Below are 19,188 nucleotides of genomic sequence, written 5' to 3'. Positions count from 1 at the left end.
ATATAAAATCACTGATCACTTATTGCTATGCTTTCATTGCTGACTACTCATGATTTTATTTTGATTTAGTCAAGATTTGGGGAAGGAGAGGAATGCCTCTCTTTAGCTAGTGAAGAAAAATAAGTTTTAATAAAAGGGAAAGTTATTCCTTTAAGGGATAGATTGATGGTTTCAGAGATGATAATGTTAACCAGTGTCGTCCCCAACCTATAAGAAACTAATTGCAACCTTTCAATCCTCTCTGATCCTGGGAAATGTTAGTTTGGCAGCACAGATGGCTATGCAGTGTGGCAGCCCTAGAGGACAGCTCTCCTAGCACATCACAGCAGCAGCTGCAAAATGTAGGACCTCTCTGGTTATCACATGTATGGCTGTGGTCCAGGGTGAAGTGACCAATGGTACTGTCTCCATCATGCACCTAGTGAACCAGCCAAAAGAGATTCCATGCTCTTTCCAGACCAGGCCCTTGTTTTCTTACCCCCTCCTTGGTTCATACAGCTCCTGACACCTGACATGCCCTAAGAGCCATGCTTTCTTGTTTTCCTCCTACCAGTATTTTAGGGACAACCAAAAGGTTCCTCTTATCTGCTTGTCCCCCATCCTGGCCAGGCCTCATTAACCTGTCAACTCCCAGGACCTTTCACATTTTCCTTGCACAGCACTGATCTCAGTGAATTAAATGATAGTTACTGTTATATCTATTTTTTCTACTAGACTGGCAGCTCCTTGAGAACAAGTACTCTTATTACTCACCACTGTTACCCTCATTCCCTAGCACAAGTAGGCAAATGTTAAATGAATAAAATTAAGTTAAAGGTATTCATTCTGAATAATAGACCATAGACCCTTATTAGTCCACGGATTCTCAACACACATGTTCATATCCCATAGAAATGAACTTTGGAAATGTTAAAATAAACTCCGAACCCCAGTTTCTTCATCTGTAACAAGTACCTTCCTCATTGGGTCATGGTAAGAATTAGGTGAGATGATGCATGTCCCTATCCCATGGGTCAAAAAGACACTGCCCTCTGGAGAACGAAAAGACAGAAAGAGGAACTGATTTTGCACTCGCATTTATTCCAAGGTTGAAGGACTTTAGTTATCCTTCTGTTTGGATGGTGTCTTCTGCTTACACATCTACTGATTTGAGCTCCTAATGTCTTTTTGCATCAATCAAGCTGATACATTCATATTTGTGAAAAATATAATGCTTGACTCATTTTCAAAACAAGACCATCAAGATTGTCAGGGAACCCAAGTTAAACTGGAACTTGTCCAGGGAATGCAGGACACTTGTGGGGACCCTCTGAGCCTAATACTCTCTCAGGAGTTCCCAAGTGAACTCATTTAGAACTTGGAACCAAGCAGAGATTTCTTCTGTCGTCCCAGGCCTTGTGCCATTTTTAAAGACGAGATTGATTTAAAATTCCTTCAAATAAGAACTCATTTTGGGCAGGGCCTCCGAGCAGGGAAGAATCTAGATGAAGAAATGCCCTAACATGGTTCCCTCAGCCATTCACAAGAATTGAAGTAGAAAAGTTCCTTTCCTCAAAACGCAGTGGAAAAAAAAAAACCAATACCCCAATATTACAATGGCTATATTCTTCATAAAACAGACTATAGAGTTGGAAAGCCTGTTACAAAACAGGGCTCTGCTACTTAGAATCTCTGCCTGGGATTTGGGGAGAGCTAAATTAGTTAATAACATTTAACCCTTAGAATCATATATAGACACAAGAAATCACTCAACAAGGGTTAGCTATTATTATAGAGTGACTATTATTATTAATAGTAACAATTATTATTCAAGTGTTACTATTATTATTTCTATCACAAAGATCCTTTGAAATTTCCTGCCAAGGGACAGTGGGAACAGAGAGGCAAAAGGCATAGCACTAACAGTCTTAGGCTCTGGAGACAGGTTAAATCCAGGCTCCACCAATTACTTGTTCCATGACGCTGGGTGTGTTTAAACAACTCTCTAAACCCCAGTTTCTTCACCTGTAGAAAGTACCTCCCTTACTGGGTCATTGTAAGAATTAAATGAGATCATGCATATAAAACACCTAGCATGGTACTTGGCATACTATAATTGCCCACTGGATGTTAGATAAAATAATGGTTATTACTCATCTCTCTACTGGGTCTTCTGATTCAGTGCCAACATGCTCAACCCAGTGCTCAGTAAATATCTGCAAAAGCCACTTTGGTCTTTGACTTTGTTTTTGCAACTCTAAATGGGAGATATAAGGGAACAAACTGAAAATGATCAATGACTTATCCATTCCCCAAATATTTCAATAATATCTCAGGCCTCATCCTCAGCTCCCAGCCAAGGGTACTTTGATAGCAAGTCATTCTCTAAAGCTCCTGGTGCCTCGTGATTGAGACTAAAAAAAGTTTGAAACTTTGGGTCCCTGCAATTCACTCTTCAGACTTTTTCCTCTGCCCAGCATTTTCAAGGAAAAGTTCTTGAATCATTTGCATCTCAACCCAGCCCCTCTTCTGTGTGACCCTGATTCACCACACACATAGAATGATGGTGAATATTATGTATTTTTCCAAAACCCATTAATTTTCTAAGAACTCTTAGACTACTAGGCTAATACTATGTTCAATTAAGAGATCACCCATAAATGTGTCCAAACATATATTGTGACAGGAATAAATTAACAAAATTATGAATGCCTTCCTAATAACCAAATTAACCAAAGTTATTTAAAAATATAAGCCGTTTTACTCCCTTTTCATCTTTCAGCACTTTTTATTGTAAGTAGCTGAGCTTGTGGAGAGGCAAGAGGTTTGAGGGGTATTCTGAGGGTGAGGGAAACTTTCATAGCAAATGAGCTGCCCACTTTCAACTATATCACAAATAGGTCAACCTCAATTTCTCTCAAAAGTAGCTTAACCGCATATGCAACACACGAGGAGGCTGCCCAGATGAAACCCAAAACATGATGGAAATTAAGACTTCATTGGTAGTTATCAATATATTTTTTAAATAGAGAGTCTAAAATTCTGGATTTTATGCTCTGCAGCCAACAAAATTTGAATTCAACATTCTTTAAAATATATATGTTAAACAAGTAAGCCTTAGACCACTTAAATGAGTAATGAATAATGCTTCATGTCAATACTATGCATTTTTAGATGTGTCATCTAAAACATTACTTCCCTTGTATTATACACTATCCATGCAGAAATATGTGTATATTGTTAAACACTTTCTGTTGACAACAAAAAGGAGAATCTGCAGGGTCAATGAAGAAAAATAGAGGGCTCAGGATTTTCTGGCACTTTTTCAAAACAAAGCTAGAAAGACACCCAGGATATATCTGTTTTTATTTTTCAGTTTTTCTTATGTATCAAATGTGAATTCAGAAGGGTTCTGCTCTTTAGTGTTGATTCTTAAAAAACAAAAAGAAACTGCCTCATCAGAGTTTGTGAATAAAGAAAAAAAGTTTTCAGAAGCAACAATGTGATTTTAGATGCTTATTCCCAGTTTTCAGTATTTGTAATGGAAAGCCAAAGGGATTATAGCTTATACTTTAAAATTGGCTTGTGCACGGTTAAAAAATTCAAAAGAAAATTCTTCAATTGTCTATCCTAGTGTCAATTTTTTTATAAAGTCTCATAGAAATAGAAGAAATTCCTTGAAGCTTAACATAGAAAACTTCTTCAGTTGTAGTTTTAGACTAGATGGCCTTAGCTGTAAAATATTGGTTTAGCAAAGAAGTCAGCTTCTCAGTGATGTTAAAGCATATTAATATCATCTTCATTATAAGCATGGCCCCAAATAACACTTCAACTCTCCCTGGCAGCAAGGCAAAAGTTTTTCAAATAAGGAATGGAAATTTCTCTAAGCATCTAGCTGAGTTATAGAGCACATTGCTGTATAGCAACATTACCATTCCATTAAGGGTAACAGAAAGAATAAGAATCAAAATACTTCTCTAGTAAGGAAACCAGCTTGTAAAAACACATTTATCTGTGCACTCTTCTAATTCTCTCACAGTAGGAATAGATGGATTTGAAGCTTAGGAGTATTCCATCCAACTGCCAAAGTATTTTGGGTCAAGCTATAAATTTTCCCCAAAATTCTCTTCCAAGATTATGCTGAGGGCTAAGAAAAGAATAGTTCTATCTTTCAAATTGTTTCAAGAGTAAATTTTAGTCCATCCTGGAAAAAAATAAGTAAAGTCATATTTCCCTATCGCTGTTGATGCCGTCCAAGTGTTCACCATTGCACATCAGGCACTCTCGTTGGAGCCAGGGACTAAAATCCAGCAGAAGGAGTTGGAACGTAGGGACCTCAACAACATTTTGCAGAGGTTTCCCTCCAGCTCCACTCTCCATAGAGATGCATAACCTTACAGGTCTGTCTACCTTGGGGTTGACCTCTGGAAATGCAAAGTGTACTCTACTCATTCTGGTAGAAGGCAGCCTAAGGCCAAGTGAAGCTCACAGCCTTTGGAGCCAGGGCCCTGGGGTGGCTATTTTGACTCTCCCACTTTGTATTGCCTGGGGTGTGTTACCCTCTCTGGGTCCCAGGCTTCCTTATCTATAAAATGTTGATAATACCCACCTTCAAGATTGTCCTGAAGATACGTGAAGAGATGAAGACAGTAAATGTGCTTGGCAAGTACAATTAAATGCCACATGTAGATCACAGACCCTGCTGTGTAGGAAGTTCATTAAGCTTCACTTTTCATTGGGAATTACTTATAACTGAAATATGCTATGCCCTTAATGTTCCCTTCTCCCTAAAACACTCTCCTGGAGCTTACAAAGGATTTGTTTTTGTTTTTCATGAACATGTTCCAAGACACATCATAATCACCACAGATTCAGCCCAAACTTTCACACTGTCAGCATTTACAGTACAATAACATTTCACATATCTTGAGGTTGACTCTCAAGTGCCCTGACTCACTTAGAGGAGGGTTCTTGGGTTAGATGGACTACAGAAATTTCTATGTCTTTGAGGCTTCTGAATTGGCAAAGAAATTGGAGATCTGTCTAATTCAGAGCTCGTAAGGAAATCTCCCTCTTCTGAACCTACTTTCCTTATTGGTACCCACCCCTCACACCATAAACAAACTTGTGCTCCCCTTCTTAAAAAAAAAAAAAAAGGAGAAGGAGGAGAAAGAGAAGAAGGAAAAGAAAAAAGGAAAAGAAAAAACTTTCACCTCAAGTTTCTTTGTAGGTGTTTTAGTTTCCTAGGCTGTTCAAGCAAATACCATGAAATGGGTCCAGGTAAACAATGGGAATTTATTCACTGACAGTTTTGCACCTAAATGAAAGTCCAAATCAAGGCATCATGAAGGTGATGCTTTCTTCTCCAAGACTGGTGTTCCTGGGCTGAATGCCCCTGCCCTAATTCAGGGTCTCATCATTTCTCACCCTTGTAACGAAAAGTGAGGATGTAACAAATTGTTATGATTGCTGATTCATCATATAGATATTTATTTTTTACTTTTAGTATATTAGAACAGCCAGAGGGAAATACCTGAAATTACTGAACTGTAACCAAGCTGCCCAGATTTTTGATAATGATTGTATAACTATATAGCCTTTGTCTTGTGACTATAAAAACATTGTGACTGGCCCTCATTTTACCTCCTAATCCTGTTTCTCAACCCTGGAGCCTTATGACCACAGAAGAGAGCCCCTAATTAACGGAAGAACTGGAGTCAGCTCAGAACTAACTCATCCCAATTCCTAAACTATCCTTCTAAGCACGTAATGAATCCGTGCATGCTCAATAATTAAATCACCCCTAATCACATCATCTAGAGCTATTGTGCTCATTATCCTAAAACATGCTCATCTTTTTATTTATTTATTTTTTTAACATGGGCAGTGCGCTGGTTTGAAATGATGTAAGTACGCTAGAAAAGATATGTTTTAATCCAAATTTCATTTTGTAAAGACAATGATTTTTTCTAATCCCTATTCAGTATTGTATGTTTGAAACTGTAATTAGATCATCTCCCTGGAGATGTGATTTAATCAAGAGTAGTTGTGAAACTGGATTAGCTGGAGGTGTGTCTCCACCTATTCTGGTGGGTCTTGATTACTTTCTGGAGTCCAATAAAAGAGGAAACATTTGGAAAATGAGAGATTCAGAGAGAGCAGAATGACATAGCCACGAGAAGCAGAGTCTATCAGCCAGCGACCTTTGGAAATGAAGAAGGAAAACACCTCCTGGGAGCTTTGTGAAGGGAAGCCGGGAGAGAAAGCTAGCAGATGATGCTGTGCTTGCCATGTGCCCTTCCAGTCGAGGGAGATATCCCCTGTTCGCCATGCGCCTTCTCACTTGAGAGAGAAACCCTGAACTTCATCAGCCTTCTTGAACCAAGGTATCTTTCTCTGGATGCCTTTGACTGGACATTTCTATAGACTTGTTTTAATTGGGACATTTTCTCAGCCTTAGAACTGTAAACTAGCACCTTATTAAATTCCCCTATTTAAAAGCCATTCCATTTCTGTATGTTGCATTCCAGCAGCTAGCAAATTAGAACAGGCAGGCACCAGGAAATGAACCCAGGTCTCCCGGATGGTAGGCGAGAACTCTGCCACTGAGTCACCTTGGCCCGCCCATGCCCATCTTTTGTTACCATAAATGTGCTGGTTTGAAAGGATGTATGTCCCCTAGAAAAGCCATGTTTTAATCTAAATCCCATTTCATAAAGTCAGAATAATCCCTATTCAATACTGTATGTTTGAAACTGTAATCATATCATCTCCCTGGAGATGTGATTTAATCAAGAGTGGTTGTTAAACTGGATTAGGTGACAAGATGTCTCCACCCATTTGGGTGGGTAGTTTCTGAAGTCCTATAAAAGAGGGAATATTTCAAAGAATGAGTGATTCAGAGAGAGCAAAGCAGAACGACATAGCCACAAGAAGCAGAGTCCATCAGCCAGCGACCTTTGGAGACGAAGAAGGAAAATGCCTCCCAGGAGCTTCATGAAACCAGAAGCCAGGAGAGAACACTAGCAGATGATGCTGTTTGCCATGTGCGCTTCCAGATGAGAGAGAAACTCTGCCTGCGTTTGCCATGTGTCCTTCCACTTGAGAGAGAAACCCTGAACTTCATCGGGCTTCTTGAACAAGATATCTTTCTCTGAATGCCTTTGATTGGACATTTCTATAGACCTATTTTAATTGGGACATTTTCTCAGCCTTAGAACTGTAAACTAACAACTTATTAAATTCTCCCTTTTAAAAGCCATTCTGTTTCTGGTATATTACATTCCGGCAGCCAGCAAACTAGAACCTAGAACAATAAAACTATCAGAGTTATTGCAGTTCAGGGAGACAGATTTTTAGACTGATAGGCCATCTGATCTCCCTCTTTGTACTTAGCAATAAACTCTTTCTCTCTCTGAAACCCCAGTGTCTCAGGAATTGGTCATTTGAGTGCCTCAGCAGAGAACCCACCACTTTTGACTGGTATCACTGGTACCAAGGATCAGCCTCCTAGCCAGTCTCCCTACTGCCAGTCTTACCTCCTTTGAATTGGCCATCCCCACAGTAGGTCACAGCTCTACTCACTGTCTATAAGGTAAGGAAAAAACAGGGCCCAGCAGTGATTCACTATGCTGGGTTGAATGTGTTATGTATCCCAGAAAAGATTATGTTCTTCTAATCCATTCTTGTGCGGGCAGACCTATTGTAGGTGGTCTTTAGATTAGATTGTCTCCAAGGAGATATGGCCCATCCAGTTCAAGGTGGGTCTTAATCCTTTTACTAGAGTCCTCCATGAAGAGAATGAAGACAGAAATCACAGACATAGAGAGCCCAGAGAGATGAAACCAAGTGAAGGACAGAAATGCCCTGGAAGAAACAAGAAATGCCCCAGGAAAAAGAAGCAAGGCCCCATAGAAACCCAGAGACATTTTGGAGATAAGGACCAGCAGATGTCTCCAGGTGCCTTCCCATGTGACAGAGGAATCCCGGATACCATCGGCCTTTCTTCAGTGAAGGTATCCTCTTGCTGACACCTTAATATGGACAATTTCATGGCCTTAGAACTGTAACTTGTAACTTAATAAATCCCCTTTGTTAAAAGCCAACCCATTTTTGATATATTGCATTTTGGCAGCTTTAGCAAACCAAAACACTAACATTCTGTGATAAGTCACTAGAGGCAGCCTACTCAGATGGTTCCTCTAGAAAGATCTTGCCTAAACCTTGCATCTCTTCATTCTTGACCAAATATGGTTCTCTGGACTTCATATTGATTCTGAGAGCTGATACCCTTTCAATTAACCCCTTTTCTGTTCAATTACACAGAATTAACTTATGCTGTCTGCAATAAAGATCCTTGACCAGTACACAATTCCTTTTACTTGATCACAATTATAGATTTGTAATTCCTTCTATTGGTCTATGGGCAGGGACCATGACCAATTCATCTATGTAATCCAACTACAAATACAGCTCTGGATGAATAGTAGGCACTCAGATGATAGTTGATACAATGAATATTTGTTAGTAGCTTTTCCTGAAAAGCATGATTCATTCATTGATGTTATGAAGTTAAGGTATGACCCACTTTGTTTTATTATCTTATTCTTAGTCTCAGCATGTCTCAAAACACAAGTTTCTCACAAAGTAGAGAGAGCAAATATTCTCGAAGATCTTATTGGATTGCAAACTTGGTCTACTGCCTTTTCCATAAGTCACATCGGTATGCAAGGGCTTCTTCCTGGAGCAGGCAAAAATCCTTAACCTCTTTCTACCCATCAAGGTGGTGATCCTTGATGTATTATACCTGAATTTTTTAGAAACAGCAGCTCTCAATAGCCAGCTGAAAGTGATCACCATTTACCAAAAATATTTTTCAGATCAAGCAGTGCCACTCACAAGATTGTTTTGTTAGTTGTTGTGACGGCAGGGCCTCAAAGAACCCAGGGGTAAATAATCCAAGCAAGGTCTATTTGCCCTATTCACACATCAGCAATGAAACAGACCACTTACTGGTGAGGCAAAGCTGGAATACTGTGTCCCTGCTATATTTGGAAATTATAACACAGACCTCCAAAGTCTTTGAGGTCCTATGGTAGGAGGGATTATAAAACTCAATCTCTTTCACTACAGGGAAAAATATTAGGAGTTTTCTATTTTTTTTTCCTATCAATCCCAACAAAGGTTTCAGAGATTGATTGAATAGAAAAGTGTTTCCTGATCTCACATACTGTTTGTCAGGCGTTGTGGGGAGGATACAATAGTTGTCAAAACTATGACACTGATGAGATGAAGGGTGAAGACTTCTTATTAGGAATACTAACAAGATTTATAAACTAATTAGAAGATGATGAGAGCTTTGGGAGCTGAGGGAGGGGAGTTCATTTCATTTGAGAAAATCAGAGAATGTTTCAAGAAAGAGCTGGATCTCAAAGCATGGATAGGATTTAAATAGGCCAGGGTGGGACGGGAATAAAAAAGCAGGATAACATAGGTGTAGAGAACAGTGAAAACAGAGCAAGGAGGCAAGAGAGTAAAGGGCATTTTGAGTGAGTTAATGGGAGAAGAGATTAGAAATATAATTTGGAGCAAATCATGGAGGGCCGTTAAAGCCAAGCTGAGCACCTCACGCTTATCCTGTGAGCAACTGGCAATCATCAAAGAAATGAGAGTATTTCTTCCTTCTTATATCTGGGTGGGGAGGGATAATCCTATAACCTAAAATTCAGCCCTCACTCTTGGGGAGTTTGTTAGTTAGATTGTCTGTTGTTTTAATAGCACCAAGCCTGGGTTCCATTCCTGACAAATAAATCAGAATCTTCGGGGGTAGGGCCTAGACACGGCTATTTTTTAAAGACCTTTTTAGATTATATAAATGTCAGCTAGAGTTAAGCACCATTGCCCTAATGCTCAGGTGAAAGATGGGGACATTGTTCTTCTTTTTCTTTATTAGAGAAGTTATAGGTTTACAGAACAATCATGCAAAAATACAGGATTCAGGGTGGGCCACAGTGGCTCAGTGGCAAAGTTCTCACCTGTGATGCCAGAGACCCGGGTTCAATTCCTGGTGCCTGCCCACGCAAAAACAAACAAACAAAAAAAAAGGATTCCCATACACTGACCTACCACTAACACCTTACATTGTTGTGGGACATTCACTGCAATTGATGATAGCACTTTTTTTTTTTTTTTTTTTTTAAAGGAAAGACAGAGAGAAGGAAGGAAGGATAGAAGGAAGGAAGGAAGGAAGAAAGGGAAACATTTTTAAACATTTTCTTGTTTTATTGTATTCTGTTTCTCCGCCCCTGTTACATGGGCTGGGGCCGGGAATCGAACCGAGGTCCTCCGGCATAGCAGGCAAGCACTTTGCCCGCTGAGCCACCGCGGCCCGCCCAGATAGCACATTTTTATATTGTACTATTAATTAAAGTCCTTAGTTTAATTTAGGTTCACTGTCTGTATAGTGTAGTTCCATGGATTTTTAAAAAATTTATTCTGTTACCGTATATACAACTAACACTTCCCCCTTTAACTGCGTTCAGATATGTATCTCGGAGGCGTAAACTACATTCACAGTACTGTGCTGCCATCACCACCATCCATTATCAAAACACTTCCATCATTCCAAAAGGAACCCTGTACATTTTAAGCCTTAACTACAAGGGATCTTTCTCATGATAAAATTTCTGATATATTGTGAAAGTTTCTGCACTTAAATACGATTCCCCTGGGCGGGCCACTGTGGCTCAGCAGGCAGAGTTCTCGCCTGTCATGCCAGAGGACCTGGGTTCGATTTCCTGTGCCCGTCCATATAAAAAAAAAAAAAAGATACAATCCCCCAAGCCTGCCTGGAATTCCCCCATCACTGGTCATCCACTCTTCTGTTATACACAAACTTCCTCCTGGTATACTGGGCACACAAACACACACAATTTTAACACTCTTAGGTCCTGGACCTGAATGCATGAATACATTTATATGATCGAGTTGATTAAGAGAGGCATAAGAAAAATGGAAGGAGAATTGAAAGGTGTGAAAATCTGGGTCAACCAGCCAGAATGCCAAAAATAAGTTTAGCTACCTGCTGGCCCTGATTATTGAGACGCCTATCACTTCCGTTAACATAAATGGATTTCATTCAAATACTTAAAAACCAAATATTCTTTAAGAAGTGATAGAGGTAGGACTCCTGCTGGGATGACCTACCAATGAGGTTCCGTTCTTTGAAGAACCAGGACTATTTATGAATATCACATCCTGGGGTGCAAATCACAAAATAGGGTAATTGTAGGCTTAGAGATTTGAAGATGGCAACGGATGTGTAAATTCCAAAGGCAAGAATGCTTTTTGCCTTCCAACATAGTGTGACCATGCCTGACTTTTGCAATTATGAGAAGGGAAACATCCTAATAGTCCCCAAGCACCTTGTTGGGGAGCAGGCCAGGAATTGGGCAGCAACTTCCCACTCAGCAGCTCTCATTTGTGTAGGGAAGAAACCAGACTGGGTGTGGGCTTTGCTAGGAAGGAGACTGGTCAGATAGAGCCTCCATCCAGAGAAGTCATTTAAGGCAAGAAAGAGCAGGCAGATATTACCAGTCCAGGCAGGTTACGTTCCAAACGCAAGGAGGTCGGGCAAGGGTGCCTGGGATCCCAGGCTGACAGGGAGGCCAAAGGTCAGGGACCTGCCTGGTAAGGGGTCTTGTAGCAGGACCCAGCACCACCCATACAGGAGCTTGAGTGATGCTGAGGCACCAGCTCTGTGAAGCAGAGAAGTAGGGGACTCGAAGCTAGAAGCCAGAGTGGTGGGGTAGAGAGCAAAGCATTCCTGACAAGAAATAAGAATTTGCAGAGGAAAGACTATTCCATTGGGGAACTATAACCCGACTGTGAAAGTCGGTTTTATTACCTTTCATTTGTACCAGATTCAGCCACATGGAAATTAGATAACCTGATAGGTTTACAGATTTGGCTTAAGATAGAGCTGAATGATAAGAAAAAGAAAGTTCTTTCTTTGTTTAGAATGAAGAGCAAAAGTGTAAACAAAAGAAAATTACACTTGTCTTTAGCTCCCTCGAGGTTGTGTTAGAAAGCTGTCAGAATTTGAAGAAATAAAGTTTGATAAAATACAGGTCTGAGTAAGACTTAAAAAAAAAGAATAGTAACTTTTATATGTATAAAGTGGTCACTGTGTGAAATGTATTAATGTACTTGATCTTTATATAGGAGATAAGTATTTTATCTTCATTTTAAAGAAGAAGAAACTGAAACAAGATAAGTTAAATAACTTGCCCAAGGCCACACTGATTTAAAAAGTAGAGCCTGGATTTTAATCCAACCCATTCACCTCCAGAGTCCATCTTAACCATTAGGTTTAAGAGGTTTCTCACAATAAGGGACTACCTTTGGGGGCGGTCTATTTGCATACAGGAATATGCAAGAAAACATTTTCATAACCCACTACTGGGTTCATTCATCCAACAAACATTTATTGAGCACCTACTATGCACCAGGCCCTTTTCTATAGGCTGAAGATTGCTGGCAGGCAGGCCCCTCCACATCTAAGAGAGTGAACAAATGCTTCTCGGTATGGCATGAAATACAGTGTTTTATGGCTCTAGCAGGTTAAAAGCACTGCACCTCTGGAAACTACGGCCTTCCACAGGTCAGAAATGAAATGAGTTCTCTAAAGTTCTAGAGTCTAATTAACACACAGAGGGCTCCAGTGTCCAGAACACAGGGGGGACAGGGATGTAGCAGACAGGCAGCCATGCTGGAGGAAAGAACTGGGCAGGAAGCAGAGAAGATGAGGCCCTGCCCCAGTGCTGCCACCAAGTTGCCCCGTAGCCTGTCCAGGCCTTCATTTGCAGTGGTTGACCTAAAAGGCTCAGCTCTAGGGTCCGGGCTCCCAGGCAGAGTGGCAGAACCAAGGCCACCCCCAGGCCCAGCACACAACAGCTGTGCTCACCAGAACAGCAGCCTGTAGCCAAGGCAGCCCCAGGGAATGCAACACGATACTGCAGGAGTAACTTGGTCAAATTCCTGGGGTCGACCGTTACTCTGAGAGGCATCCAAGGGACACCCTAGTCTCAGGTTGGTTTCTAGCCTCCCCACATCACAGGGCTTGTGTTTCTGTTCAGAGAGCTCCAGACCAGTAAGCAGAAGTAACGCAAGTGCCAGCAGCCCCCTGTTGGGACAGGACTTGCCTTGTGAACTTTGTGATATGACGGTTTGATGCTGAGGCAGCCCTCCCTGTCCCCCGCCCCCCAGAGTCAGGAAAAGAGCTGAAATCCATCGAAAGGGGAAGACTGGCCTTCCCCACCCCAGGAAGGCCCCTGGGATCCCGCCCAGACTACTGGCTCCAGCTGGGCCCCAAGAAGTGCCAGGCGGGATTTATCACTGTTAATAATAACTGGCACATGACTGAGTGCAGAACCGAAACTCAGATGGCCAAGTTACCAGAGAGTTCCCTTAAAAGAGAAGGAACCAGTTTGGGTGAATGAAGAAAGGGGGTGTCAGAAAGAGACACAGACATGTACTTACAATGTGGTTTCAACATATTCAATACCCACCCCCACTCTTGGCTATGCCAAAACCTGTAGCCTGCCTTCCTGGGCTGCTTTTAGAGCTTCAGATGTTATCACTTGCTCAAAGGTACAAAAGCCATTCAAACTCTTCCTGTATTAGGCAAGTTCTCAAGGTGGTATAAAAAACTCCTTTCCTACAACAAAGCTTTGAATGCCCTTTTCACCTCATCTTAACCTGACACATCTTCTCTGTCCCTACCTCTCCCAGATATTCCAAACATCTAATTAAAGAGCATGCCTGAATTTTGTGTTAACCCCCTGCCTTTCCTCAGACCTTCAGCTCGCTTGCTCCCCAGAATTCAGTTAAGGGGGCTAAGCCACAACCCCCCCAAATTATAGTGAAGCCAAAATCCCCTGGATGACTCGTTTCAATTGTGACTGTCCCAATGCAAGGTCAACTTTATGACTTCCAAGAATCCTCGGCCAAAGGGCTTCTGTCCCCTCAGCTGGCCTGGGGGGAAATGGAACTAACCATCTCCATTTCAGCAGAGGACTATTGTTCAAAGGGGGTTCTAACAGGATTTGAATTCTGAATGAATAAAGAAGTTGAGGGTTTTTTTTTCTCTTTAAGAAAAAGGATAAAACAGACCTTTCCTTGCCAGAATTTAACTTCAACCGAAAGCTGAGCAGTGAGTTCAAATTTGAGACTGATGTAATCTCACTTACCCTCACAAAAATCAGGAAAAAATAAACATGTTTCTACAAGAATCATAGGGGTACACAAGGCAACAGGCAGCAAAACAGCAGCCCATCACCTGCTCTGGAAGCAACGACCTTTCCTGGGGGTATCCTCCATTGGGGAATACAACCCACTGATGCTCAAATTTACCTACTGTCCAGTGGAGATAAAGCATATATTTCAAGGTACTTACACTGTGGTCAGAGATACCTAGAGACCCACTATCCTAAATAAAACCAAAGCAGTGGATCTTAAATACAATTTCAGGCAGCTTGGAGATAATTTGAGAAAAGGGGACTTTCGCAACTGAGATTTGATTCTTTTGTCATGAAATTCTAATTTGCTGATCCATTTCCCTACTCAAAGCCCTTTTCTGGACTTCAGCATTGTTCTCTCCATGGTCAATTAGCCTACTGACTAAGAACATATAGAAATGCCACTCCTGTTTTAAACAATTACAGCCCAAAGTATCTGAAACACAAATTTCTATGATGGACTGAGCACAGAGGCAGATGGAATCAGTTTCAAAGGGTTTCTGTGGCAAAATGAAGTAAATTTGCAGAGAGGCTTGTAAACACTTTGCCAAATTTCAGCCTGGGACAATTTTATTGTCTTTAATTTACCAACCTACAAGTGGGTTTATAACGGAAATTTTTAGTGACCGCTTCTCAGCAGTCAACTGCAGAAGCTGGCACACACCTACCTCCACTGCCCCTCTAAAGCGGACAGTTACATATGTCCAAGTTCCAGCCCTTGAAAACTTAGATCTGTAACAACTGAAGCTTAACGGCCCTGCTCCACCCTGGAGTGCTCAGAAGAGAATGAATTAGCTTCTTCCAGCCAAGCTAGTAGTCCCAGGCCTGAGCCAGAAAGCAGTGGCTGTTGGAAGTTAGAAAGAAAGGAACAGTGCCTTCATTATACTATCAAACCATAATTGCCTTTTCCTATAAGCATCTTCCTGTTCCCCCTGCAGGGAGACGGTTTAACTGTCTCTCTGGTACGGAGGTGCCAGCTGAGCTGAGAGCACTGCCTGGAGGTCTGAGAAGTGGCTGTGCTTAGCTGGCTGTGGCATGCCCACGGACCCCGAGGCGGGCTGAGAGGGGACCCCCATCCTAAAAAAGGGACCAGGGCTCCCGGTTTAAGGAAGAATGTTATTTCTTTTTCTCAGGACCAGGACTAGGGTGAGGCAAGCGAGGCCAGACACACCCCTAAGAGGTTGCATTCACTATCAGGTTGTGCAGATGGCTCCTGCACCCTCTTCCTGGCCGTGCTCAGGGTCCGCAGCACTGATGGACATGGCAAGACACTAGGCCAATGGCTCTCCAAAGTGTGGCCCCTGAACCACAAGCACTAGTATCACTTGGGGGCTTGTTTGGAGAGAAAATGATCAGGTCCCACCGCGGACCCACTGAATCAGGAACTGAGAGTGGAGCCTAGCTAATCTGTTTGAATGCACCCACCAGGTGATTCCCCAGCAGCTCAAGTCTGTGCTAGAGAATAACGCTCTCAAAAGTCAGTCAAACAGCATCCATAAAGTTTCACACACGACTCGGATAAAGAAAAGGGTGGGGAGGTGAGATTAAACAACAGGGTAGAAATTCCTCTGATAATAAATCAGGTATTGCTGGTTCCCAAGCATCCCTAAGCAACCTTTAGTTATCAAGTCTTGACAGTTGTCAGAGATTAATAAAGATGAGCACTGAACTGGTTCCCTCCTGCCTCTTCCCATAACTAGACTGCCCAGGTTGGCCACTCATGGACACTAGGTGAGAGGGACCAGCTATTTGAGTATTCTAAGATCGAGAGTCTTCTTCTGTGAGGATCAGATAAGCTTATGTATGCAAAACCCCGGACAGAACCCTGGAGCCAAGTAAGAACTAGAAATTAGAAAGAAAGCAAAAAGGAAAGGAGCGGTGCTCTCAGGATGCTATTAAATCACAATCACCTTTTCCTATAAGCATCTTCTTGTTTTCTCTGACAGTTACTACAACCTAACCAGGGCTTCTGGACTCCTCCCTTCTCCAGGGATCCAGACTGGACAACTGGGGCCTGAGAACAACTGAGGGGGAACAGGAGTTAGCTGGTCTTGTTTGTAATGCAGTGTTTTTAAAGGAGGTTATTGCCCCATCCAAACTGTCTGGAGCATCAGACGTCTGAATGGTGTGATGCTGTGAGAGAGAAAGGAAAGGAGGAACACCCCTTGCTTGCTGTTGGGTACTGGAGGCCCCACTTTTTTCCTTTTCCTTTTTCTTTCTTTTCTTTTTTTTTTTTTTTTACTATATAAATGAAGAGTTAGAAGACACTCCTGAAGATGCTACATTTAAACCTTGTCACCTGAACCCAAACTGTCTGGGCCTGCTAAGACAGTGACTATCTGCCCTGCCCCACCCCCCACCCCCAGCTGAGTGTCCTGAGACACAAAGTCGTGGCCTGGGTTTTCCTCTCTTGCCAAGTGCTGGATTATAAACAATACAACAGAAGCTTAGGGTGAAATCATGGGGCGAAAACACTGTCAGGCATGACATGAATGTGAGGTCTTAGCACTGAGGTCCCATCACAGAGCTATGAAACCATTTCCGCAGGGCTGGAAGAGCCCTGTCCCCAACCGACTTCTGTTCACAAGTGTGTCTACCAGGGACCAGGGAGACTGATGACCTGCTGGGAGGAGGGGCACGTGGGGTGACAATCATTGTTAGCAGTTGCCACTTTCCCTCTTCCAGGAGGGTGCTGGGGCAGGGTGCAAAATGTCAGTGCACCCAAGGGCAGGCCAGGTAAACAAACAGTGGCCTCTCCAGCCTCTTCCTCGGCCATTCCTTGCAGCACAACCCAGGGTCGGAAGATCGGTGACTCACACTTTTCCTCCCGAGGGGATTTGACTAGGAGATAGCATTACCCATGTGGAAAAGCCAACCAGCAAGCAGGAAGTTCACCTCTGCCCCACTCCACTGAAAGGCCTTACCTTCCTCATTTAAAATCCACGGTAGAAACGCAAACACCGAGTCAAAGCCACAAGTATTCTCTTCAAAGGCGCAGGACCCAGCGGGTAGGTCCAGGGAACCAGCGAGCTGCAAGGCTGTAGGCACAGAGTGAGTTTCAGTTCAGATCCCCTCCCGGGAACGTTTGCACCAACTCGGGGCTCCTGGTGAAAGGGATGGGGGAGGGCTGCATCTCCCCCTCCGCACCCCCCGACCCCCCTCCCCCCTGGCGCTTCCATTGCAAGACTTCACAACCACCCTCACTCCAGGCTGGGTTTGGGGAGGGGCGTTAGAAGCTGCGGAGAGGCGCACTTGGGTCGCCCAGCCCAGAACACCAAGCCCGGCCACCCGGGGCAGCAGGAGCCAGAGCGAGTCGCAAGAGCGCCCGCCCCCTCTTCCCTCCGCGGGTCCCGGACCCAGGCCTTACCTTGCATCGCCAGGAGAACGCCCCTTAACAGCATGATCGCACTTTAGGACGGGCTGGAAAGGGATGCAAGCTGCCAGCTCGCTGGACTCGCTGCTCCTGGTGAAAGGGAGCGTGGGAGGCGGGGGCGCCGGGGACCCGCGGAATGAGAAGTTGAGAGGTAAAGCATGCACTTGTAGCTGTCTGACTTTGCAAAGCCGTTCCAGGAGCTGAGCGGAAAGCCGAAGGTGCCTGAACGGAGAGCGCCGCGGAAGGGGCAACTGCTGCAGCAGCGGGTCAGATGGCTTCCCAAGTCAGGCCGGCTCTGGAAGAGGATGGGGCTGGGAAAGGAGGAGACAACTGTACTGTTTTGAAAGGCCAATCCACAACCGGCTAGGAGAGGAGAGGTCGCGATGCAGAGCCTTTACTCAGTATTTTGAAGCTTGGGGCCAGACCCCTTGGAGACACTTGGAAGGAAGGGGCAGGCTTTCCAGGAGCCCCGTGGCAGAGTTGGGACTGGAGGCTCCTGGCCCCGCCCATCTGTGGTGGGAACCAGCTAATTTCTGGGGACAGCCTCCCCGCATCTGGCATCTGGGTCCCGCACGACTGGCCCTAATTTTAACTTTTTCGCCCCGGAATGGAAGAGGGTGGAATTCTCCTGAGGTCTAGAGGAAATTTTGGAAACAGGTGGAATAAGCTTTATATCTCAGAAGTTTGGTCCACTAATGCGAATCCTATAATAACACGAGCACCCACCACCACCCCTTTTTAGCCGGTGGAATGTCTGGCATGCCTGGAGCTCAGCATTCCCTCGGCCCAGTGAAATAGGGGCATTCCTTCTCAACAAAGAACCATGCTAAATCAGTAGACATGTTCTAAACTGGGAGATGAGGGAGAGGGTGGTGATATTGGGGAGAGGTTACTTCTGAGGTACTCTTTTGCTACAAATTTTCTTTGAGCACTAAAGGTCTTCAACAATATTCTCTTCTTGTAAAGAACTTGGTTAGTTTTATTTTTCTTAATTCTATACAGGCAATTTTATGCCTGAAGCTGTGGTTCTCAAACATTAGGGTACAGCAGAATCACCTGGAGGACTTAACTAGAATGTAAATTCCCCACCCTTCAGTTTTTGATTCACTGGTCTGGAGGCAGGGGTCCAGAATCTGAGCATTGCTAATAAGTTCCATTGATTCTGCTGGCCTGGGGACCACACTTTGAGGACCACTGACCTACAAACTCCTATTCAACCATCAAAGCCCTGCTCACATGCCTTCACTTGGCTTCTAGACTTCTGGTTTTGCTTGTCCTTCACTGGCAGCTCATTCTCAGTCTCCTTTGTTGGTTTCTTGTTATCTCCCTTAACATTGGAGCATCTACACATTCTGTCCTTGTGTTTCCTGTTTCTTTCTCTATTTGCTTCCTCAGTGATTTCATCCAGCCTCATAGTTTTAAATATCACCTATAGGCTGGTGACTCCTAAATGTATGTTTCTAGCCCAGACTGATCACTCCCCATATCTCACTGCCACATCGACATTTCAATTGAATGCCTACGAGCTACCTCACACTT

At 43.3% G+C, this 19,188-nt stretch overlaps 1 protein-coding gene across 2 annotated transcripts in view; it reads right to left on the bottom strand.

The window, feature by feature from the left end:
* Window positions 1-18,127, bottom strand: part of MAMDC2 (MAM domain containing 2) — a 181,263-nt gene extending 163,136 nt beyond the window's left edge. Inside the window, exons 1-2 of one of the 2 annotated variants that reach the window (XM_077148410.1) lie at window positions 17,644-18,127; window positions 17,201-17,314 (exon numbers count right to left, since the gene is read on the bottom strand). In XM_077148410.1, coding sequence (XP_077004525.1) covers window positions 17,201-17,314; window positions 17,644-17,677 — 148 coding nt within the window. In that variant the 5' untranslated portion in view covers window positions 17,678-18,127. The remainder of the gene's footprint in view (window positions 1-17,200; window positions 17,315-17,643) is intronic. The other variant, XM_077148409.1, reaches the window with a different exon arrangement.
* Window positions 18,128-19,188: the final 1,061 nt, after the last annotated feature.

This window comes from Tamandua tetradactyla, chromosome 2, assembly GCF_023851605.1.
Source record: "Tamandua tetradactyla isolate mTamTet1 chromosome 2, mTamTet1.pri, whole genome shotgun sequence".
In the NCBI taxonomy this organism is placed as follows: domain Eukaryota; kingdom Metazoa; phylum Chordata; class Mammalia; order Pilosa; family Myrmecophagidae; genus Tamandua; species Tamandua tetradactyla.
Note: the sequence above shows the minus strand (reverse complement) of the source record. Positions and strands in the feature narration are given on the sequence as shown.